This window comes from Triturus cristatus, chromosome 11, assembly GCF_964204655.1.
Source record: "Triturus cristatus chromosome 11, aTriCri1.1, whole genome shotgun sequence".
Taxonomy (NCBI): Eukaryota; Metazoa; Chordata; class Amphibia; order Caudata; family Salamandridae; genus Triturus; species Triturus cristatus.
In genome coordinates, this window is record NC_140594.1 from 930,435,902 (window position 1) to 930,450,657 (window position 14,756).

At 42.9% G+C, this 14,756-nt stretch overlaps 1 protein-coding gene across 1 annotated transcript in view; it reads right to left on the bottom strand.

The window, feature by feature from the left end:
- Window positions 1-14,756, bottom strand: part of WDR33 (WD repeat domain 33) — a 1,021,886-nt gene that overhangs the window by 393,876 nt on the left and 613,254 nt on the right. The window contains exon 10 of the mRNA XM_085634920.1: window positions 10,333-10,411. Within this exon, the coding sequence (XP_085491046.1) occupies window positions 10,333-10,411 (79 nt within the window). The remainder of the gene's footprint in view (window positions 1-10,332; window positions 10,412-14,756) is intronic.

Consider the following 14,756-nt stretch of genomic DNA (forward strand, 5'->3'; position numbering starts at 1 on the left):
GCCTCCCCGGAAAAACGGGGAACTCCTACGAGAGATGTGCACTATGCACTGGATTTAGATTTACAGGAGCTACAGCAGCCGCCAGCAAGCTGTAAGGTAGGAATAACTATTGGAGGACATGAGGGAAGGCAGATACATACACCGGTCAGTGCACACGCTCTGAGTAGCGATAATATGGGTAATGACAATGAGTTAATTGCAGACGTGCCGAATGACAGGCTCGGGTCCCCAATCCTTCAACTGAAGGGAAATGGTGTTACACTGACAGAGCTTATTGCAGTAAGAGATTCCCAAGCTATGGGAAAGTTGGAATTAAATCGTAATATAACAGTACCGGTCTCAAAGAAAGGTACAGAGCTAGAGATAGATATTCACACCCTTAATCCTGGCTCCCCGGGCGATGACGTCTTTTTTTCAGACAATGACGAGGAGGACGACGAGGGGGGAGATGATGAAGATAATTCAGTCTCTGTCCCTGGGTCTGACATAGGGCTCCGTTCACTGTCCTCAGAAAGTTACACAGAAGACTCGGAGCTTGGGTCTGATACTTCAGAACTAGAGGATAACACAGTGAATAGGCCTTGCCCGCAAAGAAGGCTAAAAAGTGTGAAGGAAAGGGCACGCAGCAGGGTAAAACAATCGCAAGGCCTCCAACAGGCGGAGGTTGTGAAGAAATTGGATTGGGACTACTCTGCCACCTCTCAGATATATCACGAGGGGGAAGGAAATAATATTCAATGCCCATTACAGCCGCACTCGCTTCAATTACAAGACCAAGCTCAAGCTTCAGCCCAGCCAGCGCAGCCACAGAATCCTAGTCTTGAACTTTTATTTTCGACGCTGAAACAGATGCAGGGCGAGGCGAGGATTGAAAGCCGAAGGGCCAGACTGGCTAACAAAAAGATACAGGGATCACTTCGAAAAGTGAATAAACTTTATGCAGACATGGTGGATAGGGTTGTGGAGGTAGAAGAACGAACCAGTAAACTGGAAGATGAAGTTGCTAAATGGAGAGATAACAGGCTTGAACAGGAAAAAACTACAACAGATGTTTTATGGAAGCTTGAAGCGTTTGAAAACAGACAAAGACGCAATAACATCAGATTGCTAGGTGTGGGGGAAGGGAAAGAAGGGCAAGATATTCGATCATTTGTTATTGCCTTACTCAGAGAAGGGCTCCCTGAGATAACTAACTGGGACTGGGAAAAAGAAATCCAACGTGTCCATCGTTTCCCCACATTTCAGAAGAAAGGAAAAGCGACAGCCAAACCTAGGGCAATTCTGTTATATGTGGGAAATATTTTATTAAGGGAGGAGATCATGAGCAAAGCAAAACCTGTGGCTAAGCGCTCTTTTCGAGACATAACTTTCTTCGCCCAGCCTGATCTTTGCCATGCCACTGTGGAAAGGAGATGGCGGATGAGACAGCTTATTACACCTTTTCAAGCTCTAGGGTGTGAAGCTTATTTGATGTTTCCGTCTAGATTGAAAATGGGGCTTGGTGGTCAATTTAAGGTATTCCATTCTGAAATACAAGCCCAGGAGTATCTTAACGAAATAAAACTTTCTAAAGGACAAGAAGGTCAGGCAGTTAACAAGACGAAGTAAGAAGAAGTAAATATAATTAAAGAGTACAGCAGGATGTGATCAAGAGTTTAATATCACATATGGTAATAAATGCTGATTGATAAGGTTAGATTAAACCAGCAGCATAAATCCTGGCAGTCCACGGGAATATGAAATGGTGGAGGAAAAGGAGAGAGTGGGGGGGGAGCTGCGAACTGCGAGCCGGCGGACACGCATAGGTCAGGATTGACCTATTTGCCAGTAAGGGGGGGTGGGATCTTAGGGTGGGATCCTTGGAGAAGGGACTGGTGGGCACGGGTGCATGGCAAGACACACTGAGAGAATGTATGAACACAACAGGTAGGGAAGAAGGAATGGTAGGGATAGATGTTATGAAAACATGTATGAATAAAAAAAGAAAGCAGACGAATAATAAAATTGAGGAACAATTAAAGAAAAACAGTAGGATTTATTGGCTGAGACAAACAGTAGAAATAAGTTAATGGGTACCCGATTTGTCACATGGAACGTGTGTGGTTTGAACGATTATCGGAAGAGACGGGCAATTGCACAAGTATTAAAAAGGATGAATGTGGACTATGTTTTATTACAAGAAACACATAATGGGGACACAAGGGTATCTTCTGGGACAGCTAGGTTTTCAGGTACTAGCATACTCCAAACAAGGGGCAAAAAATAGAGGTGTGGCTATTTTATCAAGAAAAAAAGATATAATCACAAGGAAAAAGTTGGAAGATCAATGGGGCAGGTGGGCATTGATTGAGTGTTTACTTAATGGAAAATGGATCACGCTGGGGGCGATTTATGGTTCAACCGATGATGACCCAGAGATATTTGAATATCTGGATCTGGAATTAGCTACATGGGCACCATGTGTTATCTTAGCTGGGGATTTTAACATTAATGGGTCAGCTGGATTGGGGCCTGGGTTATATAGGGGCAGGAAAAAAAGAGTATGTCAGGCGTTATATAGTTTAACTCAAAATAATGGTTTAACAGATGTATGGGGGAGCTTAAGACCGGATGATACGGGGTTCACATACTATTCGGCTCCGCATAAGACCTATGCACGGCTGGATTATTACTTTGTAACTAATTCATTGATTCCTAGCTTAGAAATTCAAAGGTCCCCTAGAGTATTTTCTGATCATAACCCGTTGATTTTAAAGTGTGTTATAAATGCTCCTACTCGAGAGGAGAGGGTATGGACTTTTGAAAGAGGGTTATTAAACGATGCATATGAGACAATGGATAAAGTCCTTCTTTGAGATTAATAGGGGGTCAGCTGCTACAGGGATGGTATGGGATGCCTTTAAGGCTGGAGCCCGGGGAGGGACTCTCAGCTATAGCACATATAAAAGAAAACAAGAGCGCCTGAGAAATTTAGAAGTAACCAGAGCACTTTTGGATGCCGAAAGGGAGTTAGAGCAATGTATTATGCTGGGGGAGGCGCCCGAACAAGCCCTTATTAAAGTTGCTAGGGCAAAATTGCAAGCAGAAGAAATTGAGGCAGATAGGGCTGCTAAGTTATATCTAGCAAATAAAGAGAGATGTCATGAGTTTAGTGAGAGAGTGGGACGCACACTCGCCATTCGTACTAGACAGAAGGTGGCTACAGGGGAAGTTAGGGAAATCAGAGATAACATGGGTACGTTACATACAGACACAGATGGGATTCGCGAAGTATTTAGACAGTTCTATACGAGCTTATATGATGAGCAATCTGGTAAAGAGGAGCAGGCAATTGATAAGTATTTACGGGAGATACCAGCAATAACATTAAGTGAGGATGATGCTGAAATCTTAGAGGTACCCATAGACAACTTAGAAATCATAACTGCTATTCAGAACTTACCCTCTGGCAAAGCAGCGGGCCCGGATCAAATCCCGATTGAATTTTACAAGGTATTCGGGAATGAGAGAACTAGAGACTTTCTGGTCACATTACAGCAGGCACAGGCAGGAAATTCCATACCGGCGTCATGGGGAGGAGCGGACATTGTGATAATTTTAAAGAAATGGAAACCACCCACCGAACCAGGCTCGTATAGGCCGATAACTTTAATGAATGCGGATACAAAGATATACTCCAAGGTATTAGCCACGAGATTTGCTAGTATAATACACACCCTTGTTAGTGATAATCAACACGGTTGTATACCTAGTAGGGGCACTACTCATCATACGCGGAAGGTCATTACACTATTTGATGTTGGAGAAGTCACAGGAGAACCGATCGCGGTAATGCTTCTAGATGCAGAGAAAGCTTTCGATCGGGTCTCCTGGGACTATCTGTGGCACACTTTAAAGAGAGAAGGGATTAGGGAAGGCTATGTCAGGGCTTTGCAGGCTTTGTATATTGCTCCGGTAGCCGCGATCAGAGTAAATGCTGGTTCTACTGCCCCAGTGAAGATAAGACGGGGAACACGACAGGGGTGTCCCTGTTCACCGCTATTGTTTGCAATGTACATGGATCCGTTAATACGTAGGCTGGAGATCAATGAAAGAATAGAGCCACTAACTACACGTTTGGGACACTGTAAGATATTAGCATACGCCGATGACGTTGCAGTTATAACACCAAACCCAACAGAGGCAATAAAAGAGATTGAGATCGAGGCTACTAAATTTGGACGGATATCGGGGTATGCGCTGAATAGCTCTAAAACACAAATAATCAACAACCAGTATGTGCACTGCCTGGATCACAGAGTGGTGGAGTCAGCTGTTTATTTGGGTGTAACTATTACTTCTGCTCTAGAGACTCTCGTGGAAAAAAATATAGCTCCAATAATTTTGAAGGTGAGGAAAGATTTAGATAGGCTGCATAACTTACATCTCTCTATTATGGGTCGTACAAACATCATTAAAATGATGGTTCTCCCGAAATTTTTATATATATTCAGGGCAATTCCCCTAATGTTTGAGGATAAGTGGTTTAAAACTTTAGAGAATATGATAAATAGATTTATTTGGGCTGAGGGCAAGACGAGGAGGGCACTGAGGTTTATGGCACTCCCACGACATAGGGGGGGATGGGCGCTACCCGATTTAAAACTTTACTATTGGGCAGCTGCCCTGCAGTACATGGCAGGGTTAATTGGGGGGGCAGAATTCGAGGGACAAGGGCCTTTTAGTACAATTGCTATATATGGGTTAGCATTAGGAGCAGCAGCAGAAAATGCATTTTTGAAGCAGATGGATTCAAGTTATTTTAAAAGGACCAGATTTAAGACAGTCACAGCAGCACTTGGTATTTGGAAAGCGTTTACAAAGAAATTTGGCATTGGGAGGTATAATCGGTATACAAGAATGGGACAGAACCCTTTCTTGCCTCAAGACATCTTTTCTGATTCAGTTTTTAAAGAATGGGGGAGGAAGGGAATAAATAAGATTGGTGTTATTTTGGATGGACAGGGGATAATGCAGTTTCTGGATATACAACGTAAATATGGATTGGATTCAAGACATTTTTTCAAATACTTACAGGTTAGAAGCTACATGGTAACAAAAAAGGGAGGACAGATAGGATTTAAGAAGAACTCAATTATGGAACTTATTCAGGGAGGAACCGACTGCATAATTAAAAGACTCTATTCAGAACTGATAGAATTTAAACAGGATGATTTAGAAAAAGGAGCAGAAAATTGGGCACAAAAGCTGGATGTAGGGAAAGAATGTTTTTTTCTTTCATTAGAAATGGGGCAGAATTTATTATGCTCTGCGGCACTCCAGGCACAACATTACAAAACTCTGTACAGATTATACTATACCCCTGCTAGAATAGCGCAATGGGGGGGGGACAACAGGTATTAACTGTCCAAAATGTGGAAGCTTGGAGGCTGACATTGTCCACATCTTTGCTACGTGCCCACACATGCAAAAAATACAGAAAGATATTGAGGTCTTCTTTTCTAGATCACTAGGATTTGAGAGCAAACTAACACCAGTGACTATTCTGTTAGGAGTCAATAACTGTGACAGGCAACCTGAATACGATTGTTTTATCTTTATTGCCATGGCAGTCTTGAGACTATGTATCGCTTCGGAATGGCTTGCGCCCCTGCCCCCGACCTTTCACCATTGGTTAGCTAGATTAATAGAGATGTATAATCTGGAGATGGCAATTTATGCAAGAAAGGGAAAAAAGGGAAGAAGACTAGGCAGACAAATCTGGGAGCCCATAACTAAGTGGAAAGAATGACATGCGAGTATATATACTTTGTTAGATTATAATTACTTGGTATTATGTTCTGTATATAATATATGACTGTGTATGAATTGATTAAGATTCAAGAAAACAGTAGTGAACAATGTGTATAAATTACTGTTGTTTATGTAATGTGTCTTGCCTTGTACTAATTATATGGGAAAAAATTCTTAAATAAAATTAAAAAAAAAAAAAAAAATATGTGACGCCAAAGAAAAAAATGAAGCTGTCCCCTGCATGTAGAGTAGGTTACAATGCTTAGGGCACCATCTTCACATTTTGAAATGTGGAGATGTATTCCCACCTTAATTCTTTATGCACTCTAGGTTCCTCTGATAGAGTGAACTCTGCCTCTTAGTGTGTATGTTTGCCATCTAGAACCAGTAGCATTTTATTTTGGGATCTAACTGGCCTGGTGCAATACAACACCAGGGAAAGATTAAACTAGTCAGACCGTGGGAAGATGCACTGCTCACAGAATGGAAAAAAACTTTCAATTTAAAAAAACCCATAAGCTATGGATGGCTCAGCCTTCTTGCTCTGTCCACAGCTCCCTAGAGCCATCCACCTCTAAATAATTTAGACATGGAGAAGACACATTAAATCAGCATTGAACAGACACACTGCCAGAACACAGGCATTTGCTGGTTGTTTTTCTCCCTCAAATTGTATACAAGGCTTTATTTCTGGTGCTCCTTGCTGAGCATTTCCCAGTTAAAATACTGCAGACTTCAATGTTGAATGTTAAAGTGCCACCTCTACCTAGTGAGACCTGGAGGTTTGGAAACTTGAAACCCCCGGAATGACGTCTGGCGTCCTTTGATGGATCTCTTTCACCTTGATGTATTCCAAACCTTAATCTGGAAATGTCTTAACCACTTTATGGTGCTGAAAATACTATTTGAATTTGCAGTTGGTCCCTAGCCTTGAAGTCCAGTGCCCAATGAAGATTGGTGAAGCTTTAGAGCCACTAGATTTTCCTTGCCATGTGATTGACCCCATCTACTGAAGGTTTATGTTGGTGACCACTAGCTTCTGAATACGAGCCTACATAGGTATCATTGGTGAAGTCGTACAGGTATTGACCTGCTGCAAAATCTTTCATACATCACAAAACCTAGAGATACGTTGGAACATTAATTCACTAAGGACACTGGTTATGTGGCCCCTAATAGCAGATACAATGTACTACAAGACTCTTGTCACACTGAAATCACCAGCATTGACTACGACAGGAATCTTCCATGGATTGAGGGTTTTGGGAACTAGGATACTGCTTCTTTTAAATTGAGAAGAAGCAGCTGTTGCTTCAGGTCACTGAGTTATTTAGTGTTTAACTCCGGGACTACAGAACAAAAGGCCAGAGATTTTAGACATATTAGGCTGACATTGGTTTAGCAAGGTTATATTGCACAATATTATTCTCAGAATAAAATGTTCATGCTGCTTGTTTTTAAGAAACTTTTCTTTTCGTTATAATCAGTACACTCAGTACAAGGCTAGAAGACAGAACAAGCAATCAATCATGGTCAGCGCATTGAGACCCTTACGGGTGAGTAGTCGCACTTTATTAAAAAACTGATTGATTGTGCTTATGTTGTCCGCTCATCGGCAGCTTCTAACATCTAGACATATCATTACATCAGAGCTGTATCTCAAACACAGTGGTATATTATATAAACTGTGCCCTGTCTTATTGGAGGTCAGAAAGGAGCATTCTGGTCTACACTGTCCAGGGACAAAGTTCTGTGTTCAGCATGCAGCCCTGTGAACATCCTGCAGAGAGGGACTGCCAAATCACTTCAGGCCAATCGTCTGTCCAAGTTTTCCAGATATGGGGAGATCATGCAAAGGGTACACCATTTATGCTCTCAGAGTAAGGGTGGAGACAGGTAGAAATACAGCTGTAGCACTAATAGTGCAAATGTTGAAAGTTTCATTCTTTTTATCATGTTCATAATGCTGGTTACTTTGCTTTGTTTTATCTGCCTAATAATCACAGCGCATACATTCTATGCAAGATTACGATAGTTTCAACAAATGAATTGAAAACACTTTGTATCTTGCTTGTGTTTTACAATAGGCATGCATAAGTAAACAACAAAAGGGGTAGGATATGGTTCCACAATTTTCTAGGGGATCAGAGTATCATATTTGAGGTGGATGATATCATCTGATACCCTGGTTTGCTTAGGGGTTCATGTGAGGCACTGTGAACTGGTCAGGAACTGGGCCGACAGTTTGATGGTGTGGAGGGACTCAGTCCCTGCATTCTGAAGTTCTGTCGTCTCAATAGGCAGTCCTACAGTTTAAAGTGGGAACTGTACAACATGGCACCACCAGCGTTCTTAGGTCAGGTACTTATTTAACGGGTCTCCTGAGTAGTACTTGTTAGTGCCCAAGGTACCCTATTCATCAAATAGTGTTATCATCAGGGTCATCTAAAGGATCCTGGTTGTGTCCACACCCGTCCCCTAGATCATCCTCATCCTGTGGTGGTAAGGGTGACTAAGGAAGTATTGGAGACAGTGTATAGGAGAGTGTGTAGGTGACAAAGGTTTGGTAGGAAGAACTGGAGAAGAGTGTTAAGGGTGAAGTTGCAAAGTCTCTTTTCTTCACAAGTACATTAGGAGAGTGTGAGGTATATGATTTCCTCTTCTTTGCTGGAGCATTGACAATATGGCCTGTTTTAGGGTCAACATGTAATGTTTTTTGTTTCGGATCGACAGGATCTGGTCAAAACAGTTCTTCCTGGTTGTTGTCTGCTTTCGGTCCGATTTTTTCAGTTCCGATCGTGGTTTGGATTTGGACTCTGGAGCAATAGAAGGGGTTTTGTGCTCCTTCGGCTTCGATGCCGGTGTCGAGTCCGAAATCATCTTCGGATCAGAAGATTTTTGGTGTTTCGGTTCCGAGGCCTTATGGTCTTTTGGTGCAGAAGATTTCGATACGGAGGCCTTTTTGGGTGTCACGGAAATATGGTGTGTCCCTGTTTTTGGTACCGACTGTGTTTTATGGGTACCAAGATGCCGCTTGCTCGGTCCCGAGCTGCCGGAAGGCTTTTCTTTTGTATTCAGAGCCGGGACCGGAGGTGGGGCTTTCTGAAATTTTCTTTCGGTCACGAACTAGGCCTTCAGGTGAAGTTTTGACCGGAGCCTTTTGTTTTTCGGTTGGGTCAGGGGTATGGACGCTTGTACTCACTCGTTGACCTGGAGTGATGTGGTAATCGGAGTCGGTGTCGTCAGCTTCAGAGACGATCTCGAGCTCTTCTGAATCCTCTACCTCTGGAACATCGGGGCCTTTGTCAAAAAGGTCATCCAGCAACGGTGCAGCCTGTTGAGCCATAACGTGTCGTCGAGCCCAGCGATCACGGATAGTCTTCTTGGATCGAAAAGAAGCACAGGTCTGGCAATACCTTTCCTCGTGTTCTGGTGAGAGGCAAAGGTTGCAGACCTTGTGGTGGTCACTGTGTGGAAATTTAGCTCCACACTGGGGGCATTTTTTAAATGGAGTCCTTTCTATTAGCCGTATGGCCGAATGGCGCCGATAGGCCAGCGGCCCGCGCCATCGACCGGAATCGAGGATTTTAAGGTTATCGCGTCGAAGGGCACGCGAACGAAACAATACCATCAAGCATGGATGGGTTGCGCGTCGAAAAGGGTTGGAAACACGGTGCCGAACCGGAGCGCAGCAGGTAACATCCGAACCCGATGGCGGAAAAAAACAAACAATCTAAAGATGGAGTCGATGCCCATGCGCACTATCGTCCAAAGGAGGAGTCACCTATCTCGTGACTTCAAAGACTTCTTCCAAGAAAACAGCAAAGTTCAAACATCCGAGCCCACCACCAGATGGCGATCTATGCACAAGTATGTATTCTGCAGCTCATATGCCTCGAACATAATATTTAGGGTTGAAAGCGCTGGGACCTTACATGTAAATAGTCATGTTCTTGGTTAGTTATACAGCACTTGCTGGACATTTTGTTTATTGAGGTTTATGTGAAGTGACATGCTGTATTTGGGTTGTCCTCCCTGTTAATTTCTAAACTACACACTTTTCTATCACTAGAAAGATATGTGCCCAAGGGAGTAACTTATGCAATAATATCAGGGCCCTCTCAGCACCAGCAAGAAGCGCTGGCACAGCATACTACCCCGCAACCATGGAACCCCATGAAAAGCCTCACACATAGTAGGTTAATGAGATACATGTTCTTCATGCTAGAACCTGACATCAGCAGCAGACATTAGCTGCCTTGATGAAATAATCCATATTCCTGAAGGATGTGTGTGTAGTTGTATTAAAAATTCAAACAAATTAATAATCAAGTGATTTACAAGTGATTTACTATCTATAGTGAACTATGACCTTAGGCTTAGGCTATAAAAAAAAGCAGTTGATAACAGGAAAGTGTTTAAAAGGTAAGATATTTGTTCAAACACCTCATCCAGTCCTGTAGGAAAGCTGATCTAATGCATATATGCAGTACAAATGATATACAAAGCAACATGCATAAATAAAAGGTGACTACATACCCAACATGCCAGAAGAGCAATGAGCCATCTGAACCACCACTAGCAAAAAGACCTTCGTGCACCGGGTGCCAGGCAACAGCTGAAAGAGAATGTACTGTCAGATCAGTCCAAGAGCTAACGACTATAGTACTCAACATTCAATATAAAAGTCACATCTTAAGAAGCTTTACTATTCCAGTTATCGATCGATAACCACAGTAACCTGAAGACGACAAATCCCTAAAACTAACTGCATGAACCATCCCCAGACTAAACACAAATGGTAGTCTACTATACCATCCACATGCTGAGCTGGCAGACTACTCAGACACCATCTTTAGTAATACCATTACCAGTCTCTCTAACATAGTTAAAGATTTCTAGTAAAGTCACAGCTGGGTTGCTGTTCTATCACAAAACTGACAATAAACAAACATAATGATAAAGGAACATAGGATGCACTGAATGTACAGTTTGCAAAATTGAGACGGAGATACCTCACTCCTTCTTTTGCCTTCCAATACGATACATGTGGAAATAGCAAATGGTCTACTGTGGACCCCCTTTTCCTGGAAGAGATTACAGCTGACACAAAGGAGGGGAGTGAAAGACTCTTTTGGCAACAAGAAGAGACCCATCCCCCCCCCACAACCAGTCTCCCACAAAAAGGTTATATAAGCATTGGGTAATGGGTAAAACTAGGGAGAGATCCGTACACCAAACTATTTCCAGGTAAGACTACTAAAGGGATGCAGATTGTCTATTTACTATAACAGAACCAGTAGCTTGTGCAGTTTATTGGAACAAAGGGAATAAGAGGGCTAGAAGAAAATAGTCATTGTGAAAGGAAATAATGTTGTCACTGATAGGAAGTAGGACTGACAAACTTAATGTCCTCAAGATAAAACAGTAGATCCATTCAAAGTCAAAGTCGCATTTTATTCGATGTAAAATATTAAATCATAAAAGCATAGTACAGTTAAACAAAAAAAAAAAAAAGACATTTACATTGAAACATTAAAAAGAGAAAAAATTCATCATACTTTGATAATAAGGGCAATGATTAATACAAGATTAAAACTCATGATAAAATGCTAAAACCTCCGAAGCATAATATAAAATCAAGTACAGTTATAATTAAGCAAAATCTTGCATATTCATTCTAAATCTAACTACCCATTTCAGAAATTTAGCAATATGATGGGTGAACAACACTGTCAAGAAACTGCAGCGTATAGAGCATATTATGACAGGGCGCGACTGCACCGTATGGGGAGGACAGACACACCCGACTGTTTGCGATGTGGGGTGTTGGTGGGTACATTCTTTCACACTGTGTGGGACTGCTCACGGATCCAACAGTATTGGGCCACCATGCTAGGAAGGTTGAGTACTATACTGGGAGAGACGATTCCACTCAGTCCGCAGTTTGTTTTGTTGGGAATATCCACCGACATTGATCTCCCTAAACCAAAGTTAACCATACTTCAACTAGGATTAGTGTTGGCCAAACGCGACCTGGCCAAGGTATGGGGGCGGTGGCGATCCCATCCCTGACAGAGTGGGAAAAAAGTATGGATATGTTGGGGGAAAAGACGACATATAAAGCACGGGGTTGCCCCAAAAAGTTTTGGAAACTATGGAAGCCATGGCTAGCACACTATGGATTGTCTCTCTCGGACTCACAATGATCCCCTATGGTGGGTGCGCGGGTTATGCAACAAGGTGCCCACAACAATGTATAAGATTCTAAAACCGTTATTAGATTGTCCACCACTGTCGTTCTTATGTGATGCTGATGTCCCGCTGACTGTGCCACCATGTGTTGCTACTAAACAATCAATATCTTTGTAATATAATAAAGAAAATGTTAATAAACATTTATATAAAAAAAAAAGAAACTGCAGCGTAATAAAAGCGGGGCGACACCGTCTCAGTCCAAGCCATTTTAAAATTGGTAATATCCATCTTTTCCTGATCAGGGTGTAAAATTTACAAAAAAAAGATAATATGGATGGTGGACTGGGCCGATAAGTCGTCACAGGGGCATGGACATAAAGTGCATGACCAATCGTTTGGCTTGGGGAACGTTACCTTAAGATGAAAGATGGCTAAGCGAAAGCGTGTCAGGAGCATTGTGTCATGATCACCCAGAGATGAAGATAGATAGGGTTGTAACCCTGGTTGTGTCAATAGTAGCAGATGGTTTCATCACATTAGTAGACAGTCTTAACATCTCAAGGTGCTCAAGGCATAACAATCTTAACTCTTTCCTGGTGACACAGGACAGACAGTCAGGATTGGCATAAAACTCGGGGTGACCCAAATCGTTCATAAACTTGACAAAGGCAAGCCACAGGATGCTCGAAACCCGTTCCATATTCTGACAATGATTAATCACATCCCGGTTTAACACGGTCGTTGGGCCAGTCCACACCTTATGCCAAAGTAAAGCTGGTTGGATGTTGATTAAGTCAGATAAGTATGGAAGGCCTAGCTCTGCGTGGCAAATGAACGTAGCTGTGCTATTTGGGACGGCCAGGAGTTATTTTAAAAACCTGTTCTCGGCCAGCTGGGGGGGCACTATGTTTGCAAAACCCCAAATGCCCGCTCCGTACATGGCTACAGGAATGCATTTAGCTTTGTAGATAGTTAACCTATCACCAATAGGGCGCTTCCCTAGTTTACTTGAAAAATTTATCAGGGCTCCAATAGATTTTATAAACTGAAGCTTTCTTGTGTTGATGGCTATGCCCCATGAGCCCTTTTTTTCAAACAGGATACTCAGATAGGGAACTTTAATTTGTTAATCATTTTTCCTATCTATGCAAATGTCTCGACACTTAACGTTGGGTTTACTACATTTCATGACAAAGGTTTTAGACAACGCTCAAGACAGTTTTCTGAAGTCCTAGAGTGGTACTGGACAGGAGGACAGCATCATCAGCATATATTAATGCTCCAATTTGCCGACTGCCGATACTAGGTAAGTCCTGGCCCTCCATTATCAATGTAGTGCCCAGACTGTTTATGTAGAGGGTGAAAAGAAGGGGGGCTAATAACAGCCCTGCCTGACGCCCTTCTGAATGGAAAATTTTCGGCTGTGTTCGCCGGCTGCCCCATAACGAACGATTGCCTGGGCGTCTGGGTAAGAGTGTTTAAGGACATTTAGCACCAACTCTTCCACCCCCATAGATTCTAGGATACTCCAGAGTTTTGTATGGCTAACACAGTCAAACGCCAAACTTAAGTCGACGAAACAAGAAAAGGCTCCCCTTTTTGGCATTTACATATTTACCCCACAAGAGGCTTAAATTTAGGCCCTGCTCTATTGTGCCAAACCCTTGACGAAACCCGTACTGCAGCTCCGAAAGGATACCCGTAGCCTCTACCCACTGCTGTAGTCTGTTCAGGAGAACACACCCGGCCACTTTAACAATAGAGTCCAGGAGTGAAATCGGTCTATAGCAGGCCGGGTCGTTGCGATCTCCTTTTTAAAAATGGGCACAAGGATAGACTCAGTCCAAGTTGCGGTGAGGCCCTGTGTACAACATGCCTTCAGGACCATAGTAATTAAAGGACCCCATAGGTGAGGGCAAGATTTATATAAGGCCACCGGGACACAATCAGGTCCCGGGGCTTTTCCCCCCACACTTTTATTTATGGCCAAAATCACGTCATTGACATTGAAGTCAATTTCGATAGGAAGATAGTTTTTGTGCCGGGTTATAGAATTCTCGCACAAGCTCCGATTTTCATTGTCGCAGTATAGCCTCGAGAAATAGGTTACCCAGTCATCCTCTCCAACCGTGATTTCTATACTTGACATGTTATTGGCGGCTAGGAACGGGGCATTCACCGCCTGCCAGAAGCCTTTGGAATCCCTTGACTCAGAGGCTTTCTTGAGTGACAGCCACAGGTCCCTTCTTATCCCCTCCTTACGGTCTTTTAGCGAGATTGTATAGGCGGCTCTTGCCCTTTTTATCGCTTCCTGATCTCTCGGAAGTTAAGATAAAACAGCTTTTAAATTAGCATGTGCTTTCCTGCAATTCGACTCAAACCAGCCTGTCTTTGCAGTTGGTCGAGTTTGAGTCCAGGGACAAGTTTTTTTGTATGGCCATTGTGATGTTACAAAATGATTTTAAAATGTCGGGATCAGCAGCCATCTCATCTAGGCAGACAGCAAAGTCGATTTTACAGGAAGATATTTAACCCTGGGCGTAGTACTACGTTACGCTCAGGGAGCGTGCGTAGTTTGCACTACTACGCGAATTGCACGTAGCACAGTACAAAAACACGCAGCATAGCGGGCATTTTTTGCGTGCTCGCGGTCCTCAACGTCAAGTTGGCGACCGCGAGCGAGCAAAATCAACATCCTGGCGAGACTTTTCTCGTTTGCGATCAGCAACATCAAGTTGCCGATCCGGAGCGTTCAAAATAAACCT